Source organism: Corvus moneduloides, chromosome 13 (assembly GCF_009650955.1).
Source record: "Corvus moneduloides isolate bCorMon1 chromosome 13, bCorMon1.pri, whole genome shotgun sequence".
Taxonomy (NCBI): Eukaryota; Metazoa; Chordata; class Aves; order Passeriformes; family Corvidae; genus Corvus; species Corvus moneduloides.
This window is the reverse complement of record NC_045488.1, coordinates 13,276,993-13,295,145: the sequence shown is the minus strand read 5'-3', so window position 1 is coordinate 13,295,145 and position 18,153 is coordinate 13,276,993. Positions and strand designations below refer to the sequence as shown.

The window sequence follows — 18,153 nt, the reverse complement described above, 5'->3', positions numbered from 1 at the left end:
CAGTTAAGCTGTATTGGAAACTTGAATCTAAACTTTCTGTGATTTTTCTTTAAATGTTTTAGACACTGAGGTTAAAATTGAATATAAATACCTTTAGGATCCTATCTTAACCTGCTTTTTAAATTAGTTTGTCTTTGATTATTAAAATTAATAATTTCAGGAGTGAAAATATTTGAGTGATACAATGTAACATTTTTTAGAGGAAAACATGTCCCTTAGACTTTTCTTGTTTGGTTGGTTCCCTGATAATGACTCTTATCTAGAATACTCATGAACAAAGTGATTTTTATTCTGTCTTTTTAATCTGTTACTGGCTTTGCTGCTCATCAAGATTACAGAATATAAGTCCTATCTGTTTCTGAGTAATAGATTTTTAGATGTGTCCTGATTTTTTTTTTTTTGGTTTGGTTTGGTTTTTGTTCAGTACTCTAGAATGATGGAATGGTTTGGGTCACAAGGCAGGGACACCTTTCACTATCCCAGGTTGCTCCAAGCCCTGTCCAACCTGGCCTTGAACACGTCCAGGGATGGGGCAGCCTCAGCTTCTCTGGGCAACTTGTGCCAGTGTCTCACCATACTCATAGTGAAGAATTTCTTAATATCCAAGCTAAATCTACCCTCCTTCAGTTTAAAATCATTATCCCTCATCCTGTCACTACACTTCCTGATAAAAGGTCCCTCACCATCTGTTCTGTAGGCCCTGTATTGGTACTGGAAGGTGCTGTAAGGTCTCCCTGGAGCCTTCTCCAGGCTGAACACGCTCAGCTCTCCCAGCCTGTCTCCAGAGCAGAGGTGCTCCAGCCCTTGTAGCACCTTGGTGGCCTCCTCTGGAGATGCTGTAGCAGCTCCGTGTTCTTATGCTGGGTGCCCCAGAGCCGGGCACAGCTGACTAGGGAGACAAAATCACTTCCCTCAACCTTCCGGTCACACTGCTTTGGATGGAGCCCAGGATGTGGTTGGCTTTATCTTAATTTTCGTTTCCTAAGGTTCTTTGTAGTAATGTCTGACAATAAAAGGAAAATAAATACAGGATGAGAGACAAGAGAAGAGTCCAAAAGATGTTACTTATATCTTACCACCATTTTGGTATGTGAGACATTTACATAGATTGCTGAGCTTTTGGGTTTCAAAGGTCTTCAGAGCTTTGTAGAACTGCAGTGTCTCTGTATCCAGTACAGGATTACCCTAGGTAGCAGTGTTCACTGGGCTGTCATGGAACCTCTTGCAGTTTGTAAGGTGGCTACTCTATTTTGTGTTTACTGTTTTGTAATTCTTTCTTAGGATAGTGAATATTACAATTCTCTGAGATGGATTCTTGAAAATGATCCAACAGAACTGGACCTCAGATTCATTGTTGATGAAGAACTTTTTGGTCAGGTTAGTAGGTTCGTGTCAAGTAGTATAGACAAAACATGAACAAAAATGTTTGACCTGTGAAATTAGGGGATTTTATTTGTATGGTGTTAAGAAAACCCCTTCGCTCTCTCAACTGCTTTTCAGTCATGCAGTGCTTTCAGCCTGGCTGTGATAAAGGACTTGGAAATAAGCAGAGCTTTAAAAAATTGCTTGTGCTTTTTTGTTAAATACTACTTGCATTGAAATGTAGCTGTTGCTGTGAAGGCAACCAAGACTAAGACATCCATAGTCCCATTACTTGATCTGGAGTGGAGGCTGGGTTTATATGATTGGCTGGAAAGGATGAGCTCTTTCGAAAGTTGCTGGAATCGCTGGGAGATTTCTCTTAAGATGTACTAGAAACCTATAGAATAAACAAGTTTGTTATTGCTTACAAAGCTATTTAAGGTAAGTCATGTTAGAAATACCACAGGTTTTGAATAAAACTTCAAAATTACAGGTGCCAGCTAGATGTAAGGATAATAACCTTTGTGGTCTTGTGTAACACCAGTGATCCTAAGAAGCAGCAATGAAACTGTATATCCATGATAACTGAAAATGAGATATTTATCTCCTGAGGTTCTAGTAATATAAGTCACTTTGTAAGAGAGATGCACATTGATTCACTTACTGGGATCATTGCTGAAATAGTTTCTGTAATTGTTTTTCCTTGATATTTGGAAGGGAGGCTAGGTCATATGCAGTTAGTGAAGTCTGCCTGACTCTGAACTTGTGTGCAGTCTTGGGTGGTGTGTTGTAGCAGGTCAGAAAAAATTGAGGTTTCCCGTTGCAGTCTAGCACCCTTCAACATTACATCTTTTTAAAAAAAATGTACCACATTCTATTTGTTAGGTGACCTGTGGGACTTGATCTGTTTCTCGTAGTTCTCAGATTCTGCAGTCTTCAAGAGTTGCGTGAATTACCTAATATTAACATATGAATTCTGTTACATACTCACCTTGTTTAAGACCTATTCTGTGCATTGCATTTAGACCCATCAACATGAACTGAAAAGTGGTGGATCAGAAATAGTTGTCACCAACAAGAACAAGAGAGACTACATTCAGTGAGTAGTGGCTGCTGTGTGCAATGTATCTCACTGGACTGGCCTCTAGTGCAGGCACTCTATTAGCTTTATTTACAAAAAGTAGTTGTTGCTTTATATATAAATCACTTTTATTTTAAATGTGGTTTTGTTTGGTTTTTCTTTTTTACAGTCTTGTAATTCAGTGGAGATTTGTGAGCAGAGTACAGAAACAAATGACAGCCTTTAAAGAGGTATAATTTTAATTACATAATAAGTTCTTCTGAGAGTTTTTTGCATCTGATACTAATTTTCTTTTGACATCCTGAAGATGCACAGATAATTTTGTTAAAGATATAAAAAAAGGCAGTTGATACTGTTTGTAGTGTCATCTTTGAATTATTTCACAGTTAAAAATATTTTGGTATATTTTTACTGAGGTGTTCAATTCATATTGAAAAACTTGCTTATTTCTCAATTCTGACTGGCAGCTTTAGCTGTGGAGCAAACTATTTAATGACCTCTGGAGAAATTAAACTTAATTAAATTATATTAGTTTGATTTAAGCTAGGTCATTTACCCTTACTTGTATAAATTGTATTACGTATATGATATTCAGACTTCCATATTCATCACTCAGTGTTGCACAACAAAGACGTGAGTAGTCAGTTAAAAGTAGTATAAGGAAACTGGGGACTACTGGTGTCCAAACATCTGTATTTGATATATGGCTTTGGCTCTCTTTACCAAAGCCTCTAAATATTCTTCTCCATGACTAAAAATGCTTAAATAATGTTGACTTGATTTTTACAAACTTTCCTCATCTTTTATAGGGCTTTTTTGAACTAATACCACAGGATCTGATTAAAATTTTTGATGAAAATGAGCTAGAGGTAAGTGTATCATGGAAAAGAAAACAAATTGTGTTGAAACTTAAGTTTACTGACTTAAACTTTGGTGTTGTTTGTTTGTTTGTTTATCTGTGTAGTTATTAATGTGTGGATTGGGAGATGTGGACGTGGCTGATTGGAAACTACACACAAAATACAAAAACGGCTACAACATAAACCACCAAGTAATACAATGGTTCTGGAAGGTATCATGAAGTTCTAATATTTTCTTATTGAAAACGTTTTTCAAAAGCTGCTGCCTTTCTGCTATACAAGTTTATAGTTTGATTCATTAAAAGGTTAGGTAAATATTATTTGACCATTAAAATTCCTGAGAAAGTAAGAAAGCTAAAGGTGAGTTGCATGGTAAGAATGTATATTCAATACTGAGGCTTGCTTTTTCAAAAACGTCCATGTCTGACTGGGGTTAAAAATATTTGTGTAGGTTTTCCTGGCATGGTTGCACTAAAGAGGTGTTAAACTCTTCTGTTTAATAAATTACAGGAATTTGGCTTCTAGTTCATAACATCAAGAAACTTCAAAGAAAGTGGGGGGCCAGGTCTTCAAGGGAGGCACTTTAACAGCCTGCTAGGCTGTAACCATACTCCTGTTACAGTGCCATTAAAAATTGTTGACTTCATAGCTTTAAGCAATAGGCAGAGAAGTAGACTGTGTGTCACTAAAAAAATGCATATGTATATCAAAGATAATGATTTAGAGGTAGATACTGTGTTGCTTACTATGTGGCTATGTTGTCTACTAGCTTAAAACCTTAATTTTAAAATAAATCTTTAATTGTAATCATTATCATACCATAGGCGGTCTTAATGATGGACTCTGAAAAGAGAATAAGATTACTTCAGTTTGTTACTGGCACATCACGTGTTCCCATGAATGGGTTTGCTGAGCTGTATGGTGAGTACTTAAGATTATCTTCACAATTAAGTAACAAAGAACCCGATACCAACATTGTCCTGATGTTTGACTTCAGACATTGGCAAATTATTTTTCAAATTTTGTTTTAAAATTTAATATGTACTGGCAGTTATAAGAAACAAAGTTAGAGAAGAGTCACTTATATCACGTTTCCCATGGTCTGTAAATGCTTTGTTTTAATTCTGGTTTTGGAAGTTTTCAAATGGATAGGACTTCTCAAATGAATGTGGATTTTTAAAGTTCTCAAGAGCTGCAAAAATCCCTGTTTAACACATGATTGAGCTTGAAGAAAATTCTCAGTTATCCAAGATCTGATTACAAAGACATGCTGGCATCAGCAGTTAACTTCAGTTCCCCGATTGCTTTTATCTGCTCACAAGCCACAGTTGTACAGATGCAGTTGTTTGTAAGGATATACTCCAAAGGGGACCACTGAAATGACACGAGTTAAACATAAAGCCAGAAGAAAAGTAGTGAACCTACAATGCTGAGGCTGAAACAAGCAGATGACAGCAGGGAGCGTATTTCAATAGCAAAGCCAGAAAAGCCACTGTGGGCAGACTGTGGGCAAGCAGATGGAGCAGCCCACAAAGGGTGGGGTTGCTTGGCTTAGGGGAAGTCTGTTCTCAGCTGCCATCAGCTATTAAGTTTTCTGCTGGATTACTTTATTAAGGCTAAAAGTGCTTGCGATGCTGTGCAAATGACTGAATAGCCTAACTTGCCTCTTTGATTAAACATTTCCTTTCTTATAAACAAGACATTAATTTGTTTATAAAACAAAAGGATTGTGAACAAAACCACCCATCATGTGTTCTCATTTACCCATGTCTTCATTTTTATCTTAAATACTTGGGTTTTTTTTTTCTGTTCCATCAGTAAATGAGTTGTGAGTTCCAGTGGGAAGGACAGTGTCTTCAGCAGGCTTGAGCCGTGTGTCTGCTGCTGCACCTGAACCTTGGCATTGTTTTTGTTGCAGCACATGCTCATCACAGGGGAACCCAGTCAGAGTTCTGCTGCCTCAGGAGTTCTGCTTATTTGTCTAAGAACACTACTAGAGACAGAACTAAGAAGTGATACAGGGAAGAAACTGCTGAAGTTCTTGGCTTCCTTCTGCCCAGGGATTAGAATACTTGGGCAGTCTTCTGTAGTTGTATTCACTCACTCGTTAATGAAAAATTCAACTAGCAGTTGTCTTGCACAGTGCAAGTTTTTTTCTCTTACAGTTATTTCTGCTTTACTATGGCCAGCATGGCATCCTTACAGAACCCCAGTAACAATTATATTTCCTGTACCTTGTCTTGAAAGAGCTGTGGGTGGTTTTTCAGTGTTTTGTGCTGGTCCGTGGCGCTTTGCTGCTGCCGGGCTGTTTCCTTCCCACGCCCGGTCTGCGGCCCTGGAGCCGCTTCCTAGCGGAGATCTCCCTCTCGTGGCACAGACAGGCATTTCTGCTCCTCAAACGCGAGTGCTCCGAGGCCGGGAGCAAACCCACCCGCGCTGGAGAACTAGGACACTGAACAGTCTCTGAAAAATAGTGACTTTTTGTCTTTCTTTTTTTTAACTGTACAGTCTTCTCCCAGTTTAAGGAAACGGTTACAAAATGCCCTTTGCATCTACTTGCTGAGAATTGAGAAGTCCAAGAAACTTTGAGATATGACATGCTGTAAGGCAGTTGTTGAAGGACAGAGGGAGCTGGGGCTGCCCTTGCTAGCCAAAAAGTGTTCTCTCGGGTGCATAAGAACATGCTGGAGTACACATATGATTGCCGTGTTTCCAGAAGTTCTCAGTTACTCTACTTTGTCGTTGTGTAGGTAAAGCTGGACATTGAAGACTTTCTACCTGGTTATATAACTTGGCATGTGGTGATAAACATGTATCCGTTTTTACATGCAAAATTTATAACAGTATAAAATGGTCTTGTCCAGAAAATTTTCAATGCCAGTTGCTACACATATGCATTTAGGTCTTAGGCTTCTGAGTTTAAGGTGTAAAAGTCTCTTGAAATTGAGGTATAGCAAGAAATAATTAAAATACAAGTGAATTGGGATTATTGGCCATTACTGACAATAGTCTGTATTTTATTCATATAGATAGCTCCTTCTAATGTCAGAACTGGATTGCAAAACCCCCAAATATGTCGTAATTTTAATTTCTGATTCTAAAAGGATCTTATAATAGGTTGAAAATGGGTGTGTTCTTTTCTGCAGGTTCAAATGGACCACAGTTGTTCACAGTTGAGCAGTGGGGTACCCCTGAAAAACTGCCAAGAGCTCATACCTGGTGAGTATTTAATTCAGATAAATTATGACCTCTAGTAAGAGTGATAAAATGCTTAAGAGTTTTCATCTGTTTTTCAGCTTTAATCGCTTGGATTTGCCTCCATATGACTCGTTTGAAGATTTATGGGATAAACTTCTTCTAGCGATTGAAAACACTCAGGGTTTTGATGGGGTTGATTAAGACACAGACATAAATTATATTGGTCCAGTGCTGCAATTTCATTTTAAAGGTTTACAAACAAATCTGAATTTTCCAGGGACTACCATTGTATTTAGTCACATGGCAATTGAATCTTCATAGTATCACATGTAAAATAACTAAGTATTAAAAATCACTAACTTTTGAAAATGTATTTTGTCATTTCCCTAGTTTTGTGTACTTTGCTAATACATGCAATATACACATTAGATCAGCCAGTGCCAAGTAAGTCAAAACCTAAAATATTTTATCAGTTGCCTCCTGTACAATATTTGAGACTGTCCTGCAGTAAACTACTGAAGTAAAGCTGTGAAGAAATCTTTGCAGAGGATTTAAATTTGATTTGCTGCTTTAAGAACAACAACAAACTGTTTTAGAAAAATCCCCAGCCAAACAAAAAAAAAGCAACAAACCTAACAAACTTCATGTATTACAATATCATAATCTGTGCTGCTTCAGGCTCTTTGCAACAGATCTGCCCAAAGCACCTTATAACTCAGCACATTAGATGAAACATTGGAAAACATTTGTTTGCAGAACACTGACTTGCTGACATGGTTGTTAGACTTCTGTTTCTTCTGACTTGCTTTTGCTAAAACAGTGTAACAAACCCAAGATTTTTATACAAAACAGATAAGAAGCATAATTCTGAGTTTTAATGAGAAATTATATCCATTTTTTGTCTGAATTTGTATACCGATGTTGGTTTATTGAGTGTTCATCACTTTTTTTGATAAATTTGTAGCTGAACGATAATATTTTCAATTCAGCCTTTTGCAACAAATCAATCTTAAAGTGAAATTTGTATGGATATCACTCAGTATTTAGTTACTGATAGTTAGAGGCCTTTATTATCCATTCTTGCAGTATTGCACTACAGAACAATAAAGAACATGTTTACAGGGTTTTCTGGGCCAAATTCAGTAGTCTGTTATGTGCAAGCTCCTCTAAACTGCATGGAGGTTTTGCACATGTGATCAGGTGCAGAATTTGGTTCTGTGATGTGTTTACAGGTTGCTAGTTTCTACAGCTGCATTTTTATATTTTTTTTTCTCCAGTGTTAGTCTAGAAACCAAATTTGTTAATACAATATAACCAAAGTCATAACCAACAACATGCAATTTATCATAGATAAACTTGTCATATATAAATATTAGTTTGATTTCTTTTGTAAATGTGGGTATTTTTTGTATTAATGTTAAGACTGTTTTTGAGCAAGTGCTGGTTAAAATGATTAGCAAAGTTGGTTCTGAAAGAAAAAAATTGGTTTGTATACCTGGCTTGCTCAAATTTTAACATTTTATTACCAATATGATCAGAGGAAATGACAGTACCCAGCTTTGGCCAGCAAATTTCTGTTTAGTCACAGTCTTTATAAATATGCAAGAAGGAAGTGTAGCACATCTCTCTCTGAAGATATGTAAATTATGTAACAAATGTTAATGGGTCTTAAGGGATATTTAAAATCCCACTTTGTTTTATCCTTTGACTAGGTCATTAGGACTGAGAGTATTACATGTAAATAAAGGTAACTTATACAAATTTCCCAAATCTATAAGCAGTTTTGTACAACGTGAATGATATATCAGTAAATCTGTATAGATTTGAATGTAGCAGGTTTTGTTGCATACTTCAAAGTATAAAATAAGGATCCTGAGAGCAGTAAATAAAAGTTTATTCTAATAAGTTGTGATTCAGTTCTTTGAAGTGCAAATGAGTAATCTTGAAATAGCAAGAATTTAGTAGTTTTTATACTCCTAGGTAGGCCACGGCAGTAATTCCACCACAACGTGCTGCTACTTTTGCAGAGCTGTGAAGATGCAGCAGTGCTGTTTCCTGGTGTTCTGCTCCTGAGACGTGCAGCCTCGGAAAAATGCACACTGTGTTTTTATAGAAGCTCTAGGTCTCTGTCAGCCTTCAGTGCATGGCCGGCCTAGAGACGCTGAGGGGAGGCCCCTCAGCAGCACTGCTGACCAGGTGAGGCAGGGCCAGGCTCCTCCTTGCTCTAGGAACCTTCCCAGCAGATGCACAGCCAGCACAGCTGGATGGGGAGTGGAAGAGGGGCCCTGAAACCCTGCACCTGCAGCAGGGAGTGCCCAGCAACACATCCTTTCTCTGGGCTTTAAACTAGGTTTGTGGGGGAGTGGTGGGTGATAGCAGCTTGTGCTTAAGTAAAGGAGAGGTTGGTGATGCTGAGTACCATAGAATGGCCTGGGCGGGAAGGGGACCTTGAAGATCATCCAGTTCCAACCCCCCTCCCATTGGTAGGGACATCTTCCACTAGACCAGGTTGCCGAAAGCCCCATCCAACCTGGCCTTGAACACCTCCAGGGATAGGGCAGTCACAGCTGCTTTGGGCAACGTGTTCCAGTGCCTCACCATCCTCACAGTAAAGCTTTTCCTAATATCTAGTCTCAACCTACTCTCTTTCAACTTGAACCCATTCCCCCTTGTTCCGTCACTACATGCCTTGCCCCATCTATCCTGTAAGTTCCCTTCTGGTATTGGAAGGCCACAGTTAGGTCACCCTGAAGCCTTGTCTTTTCCAGAACAATCCCAATTCTCTCAGCCTTTCCTTAGAGTAGAGGTGCTCCAACCCTCTGGTCAGCTGGGGCAGGGTGATAAGAATGAGGCAGCCTTTGTGGAGGATGCCACAGGCTGAAGGGGGCCTGCCTTGTGTGCCTGAACACAGAGGCAGACAGGGAAAAGCCAGGAGGAGTAAAAGACATGGCTTGTATGGCTGGATGCAGGGAGGACTGTGGAGGGGGCAACGGGCTGGTGCAGGCCCTTGTGGGAACATCCTGGTCAGGACTTGCCCTAGGCTGCTGTTTGTCATGAGGAGGGGGGCAGGGTGTTTTTTGTAGCTTCTCAGGAAATTCTAGAATTTTAAACCCTGGCTCTTAGGGGAGACAAAATTCCCTCACATCTGTGGGCAGGGCAGTGCAAAGGGGAGCAACCTGGGAGGCTTCTGTAGGGGGCCATGAACAGCCAAACAATGGTGCAGTCTTGGGCAACCAGGGAGGTGCTCTTTGGGATCTGCTGCATGTCCCTTTGTACTTGTATTTTCTGCACGTCAACCTCTGTGTTCCCTGAAGCACATACACAGAGAGAGGGGGAAACTCCAGAGACGCTCCTATGAACACCAATTTTTTTCACCAGAAACACAGTTCTGCATGTCAACTGCAGGCTTCTTACTGTGGCACTGCAGAGGAGAGGTTAACAGCTGCTTCCTTATGAGCCGGCAACCAGCTCTGTCACACTGATTTCATTGCTCTTAACACCGAGCAGTGCCAGGTGAGGGGTAAGGAAGAAAAGCTTCTCATGCAGGTAAGAGCTAATATGCTGGGAAGAAAAGAGGATATAGGATTGTTTGTTAAGAGATTTTGTGCAGATCTGGTTAAGAAGCATTGATCTGTGAAGAGACTCTCTGAGAGCTCATGAGAAAGATCTTGAGAAAGATGTACATTCTAAGGCAGAGGCTGGATCACAATGGGAGGGAGAGCATGACTGCAACAGGAATAGTTTTGCTTTCCTCAGCTTTGAAAACACCGCACTGAAAATTCAGGGGAGTTTGTGCTTGCAGTTTTCTGGGCTGCTCCAAGCTGGAGAGAGCTGCAAGCAAAACAGTTCCCTGCATTGGTTGTGGCTTCTGCAGCTCAGTACTGATTCCAGGCATCTTGTATAGAACATGGAGACTCCAGTGGAGGCTCTGCCCAGGATTTGGACTCTTGGCTGGGCTGGGAGTAGCTGCGGGGCCTCCCTGGGCACTGGAGATGGCTGGGCCAGGCCTCCCCAGGGGTTCACCCTGGCCCGCTGGGGTCACTGGGTGACAGGGCAGCGCAGGGACATGAGCTGCTGGCACAGCGGGATGTGAGCTGCTGGCATTGGGGTTAGATGTGTTGGGATGGTGTGAAACCTCCGGGAAACTTCTCAGGAGCTGAACTTTCCTGGGAACTTAAACCATTCCTGTTGCATGTTTAATAAGGATGATGGTGTTTATTTGTGTGTTAATTATTACAGTTATATAGTAAAGGGTGTTTCTAAATAGATATTTATGATGCTTTTGAAGAAGTGAATTTATTTAGCCTAAAAAAGGTAAGTATATAGATTAACTAAGTATATAAATGCACCTCAACAAAGACTTGCAGTGTAAACTGTTCCTAATTCAAAGGTCTGCTTAGGCTGCTGTGGGTGAGGCTTTCTTAGATTTTTCAGTCCATGTCACTAATTTGGTTTGTGTTGACTTACAAGGTTTTGGTAAGAAATCATCTTTCTCTAAAATTTCTCCTTTACTCTGAAGGTAATTATGTCTGTGTAATTGCTGTGCAGTCTGGTGGTAGGGAAATGAGACTTTAGGCATGAACAAGACACATTCAACACTCACTTGGAGGTTAGGGGTGGTGGGGGCTGTGGGTTTTTCCCTTCAAAATTAATTTCTCTCAACAGGTTTTTAGGCTGAGTGGTACTTGTATCAAGTCTCTCACTTCTCAAGGTGGTGCAGGTGATTCTTCAGCATTGTGGCTGCATCATGAGGTAGAGCTCCAGGTTAAGAGGAAGTTAACAATTTCTATAGAAAGTGCCACTGAGTCTTCACTTATGCAGTTTGAAGGACACATGACTTAAATTCTTTTTAATTACTATTAAAAATCACATCTGTGGCATATCAAACAAGTTTTTTTTTTTAATTAGAGACTAGGTTGAGTACTAATGCATCAAACCTAGGCAAAATACATGAGTGTAAACTACTGATTTTCCTTCTTTATCCTAACTTTCTCTCTCTAACCTCACTATTTCATACATACACTTACTTTGTAAGCTATCCTAGTGCCTTGACATTTCATTTGTTTTGTAAATTCATAGCACAGTTTGGTGCTATTTCACTAATTGATGACATCTTTACAAAAATCTGCACGTGTCCTTTAAATCCACGGCTGCCTCTGGCATACTGTCAATGTGGGGCACGTCCTGGATCAGCAGAGACTTCCTTTTTTCTTTTTTTTTGTGTACTCTTTTCAGTGCAATTTCAGCATTACTTACCAAATACATGATATTCATCAATTCCCTAGGGTGGGAATTGCATCGTGGCAATGATAACATGCTAAAACATATGAAATACTCAAAAAATACTCAAAACCGAGTATGTGTACTTCTAAATATTGTCTTCATTTTACTCATTTCTTGTGTGGTCAAAAATGATGTCAGTTGTTAGGAGACCAACTCTTCTGTCATTTTTCATGCTGTCTGTGTTTTCCTTTCTGTTTCTCATTAATTAGTTTGTTGTAGTAGTTGAGTTCTTCAGATAGGGTCTTACAATATTATTTTTGTATGAGATTCTGCATTTTATCAGGCAGTTTGTTTATTTTAATATCTCCTGGTTTTACTCAACTATTAAAAGACTCACTGTGCAATTCTTATGATGTGAACTGAGAGGAGCCCATTTATCTGCAGTCTATCACCAAGGATCCATACCTCTGGTGTCATAGAAGCATGTTTTTGAAATGTCTATACATTTAAAAGGCAACCAACACCTACCATCTTCCATGGTTATAAATGGGAATTAAGTATTTAACAGCTGCCATTTTGCTCTGCAGCATCACAGAATCAGTAGGAGATGCAAGCACAAGCTTTGGTGCTCTTAATACTAAATCATTTTTCTTTGGAGACAATTGCTTTTTCTCTGAGGAACATATATCATTAGCACGCTAATCAGAATACAAACAATTCACAAAGGGGATAATGAGGGAGAACTTCCATGTAAAGCTTGCTTTATGTCCATGTGATTCTGTAGAAAAATGTTTTGTTTTGCTGAGCTGTCCTTAATTTGAGGTTTCTTGCTTAATGAGACTTCAAACAAATTTTGCATTGTAGGTTTCAGGTTCTCATCCCAGAGAGAGGCTTGGGATTTTGGGGAGGGGGAGGAGGCCAAGCGGCTTGGAAAACCTAAACAGACATTAAGTAAGTGAGCCTGCCTCTTGAGCAAAGACAGATAAGGGCAGCCTTCCCAAATGTGACAGAATGTAAAACTTCCCATTGAAATACACCACAGTCTAAAAACATACATTACAATTTGTTTTTCTTAACCCATTTTGAGTTTAATTTAATGGCACGTTTCCATAATTTTCCGTTAGCTTTTCTGATGCTTTCTACAAGCTGAAATATTTCTGATTGGGGTTTTGTTTTGAGGGCTGGGAAGTATGACCTTTTAGAGGCTGTTAATACACCTCCTTCTATGCGCTGCTGCTTGGGAGTATGCAAAATGCTAAAGATTTAAATCAAACTGCCCCGAGGACTGCTTACTGACCTTTTCAATGCAGAGCTGTCAAAACCTTCAACTAGACATTAGCTAGAGAAGAACACTTTAGGCAGATCAATGCAAATAGAAAACAATGTGGTTTTGACTTTTGGTAATTCCTAGTTAGTGAAAAACAGTTCCTGTGCTGCAAGAGCTGCTGGAAGCAAACCCACACTGTCAGGGATTTGCTGTGAGTAACGTGTAATAGTTATTTTTCAGGGAAAATCTTTTGTAATCTACTTAAGAAATTAGAAGTTTTCATTAATTGCTAAATCCTGATATAGTTATCCGAGCAGGATGCTTCATTGACTTCAAAGGGATTTTTGTCTACTTAAGGAATGCAGGGTCAGGCCCTTAACTAGTGATAACTTTCTTCAGTGGGTTGTCAGATATGACAAACTATGCCACTTCAGTAGAAGTTACCCTGGCCAGGCCATGCCATCCCTTTGTCTGAAAAATCTGCTTTCTTCCTTTGCCCAAGTAAGGGAATTTCTCTATAGAATATATTAGAAATTATTCTCTAGCTGAAGCTGTGGTTTATGTGAATATATTTTATTTTCTTTTAACAGCTACAACACATTATTTTTTAGTTATGATAATTATGTAATAAATTCCGTTTCAGAAAGTGTTTGATGGAGTTATGAGCCTTCCCATTCTATGTACTGCTGCCCAGCAATTAGTTGTCCGTCCTTAACAGATTTATTCCTAATCAGTTGCTCATGCACTATTGCTTGCTGTAATGTAGAATTTTAAATAAATGCCTGCCTTTTTATGTAGACCCACAGAAATTACCCAAAACCAGGGGACTGAGAAGCTATTCATTCCTATTTTGGGTCTCAGTCCAGTAGTTATAGGCATCCTGTGCTGAAGACTCACAGAATAATTATTTCACAGGTTAGTAAAAAGTCATTCTGTGTGCTTTATCAGAATGTTAGAAGTGCTTTTCTTAGTATAATTAAAGGTTAGCTATCAGAATGTGAGGTGCTGCTTTATCCAATGTAATACGATTGAGCTCTATTAACAGGTAGCTAAAAATTATTATTTTGCAAATTAATTCATTTTGCTATTTTCTATGCTGAGAATTCGGAGTCTAACTGTAAGCCTTTCTAAGATCACATTTTCATTTGTATAAATGTCTACAATTTTGTAAAGATAAGAGGTGAAGTGGTGAAGTTGAAATTTTGCATGCTTAGATAGACCTGCGTTGGAAAAATGAACAACATTTTGGTCACGAAAATACTTTTCTGTACTGGAAAAGGTCCAGCTATTTGACTCTTAAGGTGCAAACAAACTGGATCAGTTGATCTCTCACTGGAGAAAGAAATGAATCCTGATCACGCTGTATCTAATTGAAGCAGCTCAATCAGTTGGTGTGGGGCTGCAGCTGCTTCAGGGCTGGGCTGTGGTGGGGAGTGGCCTGCAGGATATGACTGGTGGTGTCCTGCACTGGAGGTGTTAACAGGTCAGGCTCCCCCTGAAGCCAACAGGAGTTTGAACACCCGGCAGGATTTGGAGGGCTGCTGTCTATATGTTGAAGGTTTGCTCTAGTTAGGCATCATGCTTTGGGTGCAGCAGCTTGCTGAGGCTGGGTGGGATGGCCCCAGCCTCTCCAGACAGGATTTCCACACAGTGACTTGCAGTGGCCTGCTCCTCAACTGAGCACATTAGGCCAATTTAGCTCCCTAACTTGTCATAACTGCCCCCCACATGGCACGCTTACTTTTTCCCCCTAGTTACTTAGCATGAACATTTTGGTATGTGTTCCATATGTTTATTATTTTAAACATTACAAGTTCTGTCATGTGTCAGCATCTGGCCACTGTGATCTTACAGAGGTATCTGAACATAAATGATAGCAAAATGTTATTTAGCACTTAACAAACGTAATCCTGGGCTAACGATTAGCAGCAGATAGCTGGATAGCAGCACAGTTATACTATGAGCAGCTTTAACTTCCGGTTGCTCTCCCTATGTATTCTGCAGGCATACCTGGGTATGCCACACACTAAACTGAACCAGGGAATTAATTCCAGCAAAACAAAAAAAAAGTTGTGACTTGTCCCCCAAGTTATTTCCATCAGGATTAGTTCTCTTGATTCTTTGCTTGGCCACACAACCTCTTTGCAACTGGCAGTGCTTATGCTGGTTGGCAAGTGCTAAATGGCATTAAACTGAGGGCACCTGGGGATGTGCTTCCAGCAGAGCTTCTGATCTCCTCCTGCTCTGCTGTGCCTGGGCAGGAACCAGGTGGAGACCTAAGCCAGGTTAGCAGCAATGCAGGGGAAGGAGGAATCGGGGTGGGCTGCTTTGTTTCCCCACCGTCCCTTGGGACATGCAGGGCACTGTGATCCAGCTGCCTTCATATCCTGTCCAGCCCTGGGCAGACAGTTCTTCCAGAGCCTTTAAGTAGGGGAGAACCCCACAGGCCCCCAAGTGACTCCTGCAGCCCAGCTGAGATAAAATCCCAGCAACTGCAGCTGATGGAGGCAGCAATTTGGGCATCAAAAGAAATCACCCCTGCAATGCCCGGCTTTTGGCTCCCCTCGGTTCCCCCCCCCCCCCCCCGCCCCAGCTCACTCCTTGCACCGGGGTGTTGCCTTTAGCGGGTCAGCCCGAATTCTTGCTAAAGCCGTTTGGGTGCAAGTCACAGCTTCGTGTGGACCTTCAAACATCTCGGTCTCCATCCCCAAAGCTGTGTTGTGCACAGGGGCATTTGCAGGTCGAGCCTCTGTGTGCATGTGAGGGGGAGGAGGTGCTGGGAACATGCCTTGAAGGCTTCAAATCTGTTTATCTTCACACTCCTGAGAGGCGATCGCTCTCCCGTGACAGGGCAGTGCACTGGAGGGAGCAGCCCTGGCAGCACCGAGATAAACCGATGGGGCACAGCCTGCTTTGGCCAAGTGGCCTCTCCCTGACCAGCAATTCCTTATGTCTCTGTGAGATGAAATGGGACAAGAGCAGCAGGAAGCCTCCTCCAATCCTTCTTTTTAATAGTTCCTTGGAATAAATTGTAGATAAGAGAGACCACTTTGTTAACATGCTGAGAATGCAAAGACAAAGGAAGGGCAATCTTTCACAGCAAAAATAAATAGATCTCTGTAGCAGGGTATATTCAACAGTATGTCCAAATTCTAGCTAGCCTCTGACTTGCCTTGTTTTTAATTTATTTTATTTCCAATATTTGTTTTGTCATTGCAAACATATAAAGGAAAAGAGGAAGAAATTATTTGCCTGTTTCCTGTTGTAACCGCAAAGTGAAGGTAACATATACGGATGAAAGGAGACCATATTTCATGCCTGTTGCTAAACAAATAACTGCAGAACAGTGAGTTATCATGATAAGCATGACAGACTAACAAAAAACTGCCTCTGGGAGATTCCTTTGTAGATTCAAGCACAGAAAAGGGTAACCTAGGAGATACTTTCTTTCTGCTTAGTTATTCTTGGTCTGATACTTATTGTATCGACCCAGTGCCTAAACACTTTGATTTATGGAAGATAACATCAGAGTACAGTACTGCAGCATTTCCAGGATTTTGTTTGTTTCCATATTGGGGAAAGGGTTGAGAGAGAGGACTGTACTGAGCCAATTAAAAAATATATACATTGCAAATGCATTTTATGGGACTGCTCTTCTCCTCTTGCTGGCCATTCCTGTGCCTTGCAATTTCTACATATGCATAAACCCTTTATGAAAATATTCTGTGTGTTTCAGTGTGCAGATTCCAGCTGCTGCTGCCAGTCTGCTGGCACTTTGGTCCCACGCCAGCTACGTGCTGAGGACTTTCCTCCCAGGAGTGCTGAGCACTCCTGAGCTCAGAGGAAGTAAATGGTGCTCAGCTCCTTGTTTGAGAGCCCAAGGTGGCATGGCAGAAGTGTGCAGGCTGCCTGGCGTGGGAGATGTTCATGGTGGTTTCGCTGATCCAAGCTGCTGTCCCATGCTATTGCCACACCTTCTGCTCCATGTTGCAACCCTTGGTGTTTCTACACCTAAGAACCAGGCTAGGGAGATAAACCAGGAGAAAAACTCTACTGAAAAACAGAAAGGATTTTCTGGCAGGTTATGTGTTCAGAGAAGTTCACTGAAGCAGAGGAGCATCAGCTGTGGCATGAAGGCCAGAAGAGAGAGCTTGGAGCTGCAGTAAATCCAAACTCCACACCATGAAGTCTTTACACTGTATGTGAGGACAGGAGCACATCTGGGATCAGATATGCCCCTTTCTCTGTAGCTGTGTGATTTGTTTGAAGTACCAAGATCTGGTGGCTTGCATCTAGGAAACAGCAGGCTGACAGACCAAAAATACTTAGGTATTTTTCACGCCTTCCAGTAGCAGCAAATGGGCATGACAGAGCAAGGGATTGCACTTTTCCAGATCCCTGTGAGGTTGCTCTTCCAAACTGCATGTGGTTACCTCTGGCAGCAGGGAGGAGGATGTTGGGGTGTCATCCATCTCCTGCTGAAATTCATGGCAGGGTTCCTCTTCATTCTGGTGTGATGAGCCTTAGACAGTGGGGGTAAACATCTGGAGGCTGCCTCTGGGGCACTGTGAAACAACCTGGCAAAGGTGCACCACTGATTTGGGCCAGTGAAGCACCAGAAGGTGGCTGGAAGGGGAAACAAATGCTAATATAGCAAATAATTGTATTGCTTTCACTTTGGAGTTGTTGTTTTATGATGAGGTGAGATCTGTGTTCAAATCCCTTTGTCAGGGTGTGCTTTTCCTGTACAGGAAGGCTCCCTGGAGAGAAAGTTCATTAGCATTCCAAGGGCTCAGCCCAAAGTGTGCTTGCCCTTCTGCTCATCGAAAGAGTGAATCTCCTTTGAGAAGGCAATGGAGATGGTAACTGTATACAGGTTTAGAATGAAACAAGAATCTACTAAGTGACCAAATGTACCAAAAGTAAACATTTTTATGGTGGGTCTTAATAGAGTTAGTGTAACATACTTAACATCTGGGAATACAGTTGTAACTGGGTCAGGAGTTCGGCATGAGAAACAAGAAAGTGTCTAAACATGCTTACAGTGACACCAGATCAAAAACACTCAGAGCAAGAACTATAAGGACAAAACGAACTTCCCTGAAAAGAAGAGCTGATTACACCCTGCCAGGAGTGCAGCATCATGGCAGCCCCTTAGCTGG

At 40.9% G+C, this 18,153-nt stretch overlaps 1 protein-coding gene across 8 annotated transcripts in view; it reads left to right on the top strand.

Moving 5' to 3' along the window:
* NEDD4 (NEDD4 E3 ubiquitin protein ligase) overlaps nt 1–8,406 on the top strand; it is a 51,311-nt gene extending 42,905 nt beyond the window's left edge. For all 8 annotated transcript variants that reach the window (XM_032122683.1, XM_032122680.1, XM_032122678.1 and 5 more), the window contains 8 exons: nt 1,282–1,377; nt 2,388–2,461; nt 2,613–2,673; nt 3,253–3,312; nt 3,408–3,515; nt 4,128–4,224; nt 6,450–6,522; nt 6,600–8,406. In XM_032122683.1, coding sequence (XP_031978574.1) covers nt 1,282–1,377; nt 2,388–2,461; nt 2,613–2,673; nt 3,253–3,312; nt 3,408–3,515; nt 4,128–4,224; nt 6,450–6,522; nt 6,600–6,702 — 672 coding nt within the window. In that variant the 3' untranslated portion in view covers nt 6,703–8,406. The remainder of the gene's footprint in view (nt 1–1,281; nt 1,378–2,387; nt 2,462–2,612; nt 2,674–3,252; nt 3,313–3,407; nt 3,516–4,127; nt 4,225–6,449; nt 6,523–6,599) is intronic.
* Nucleotides 8,407–18,153: the final 9,747 nt, after the last annotated feature.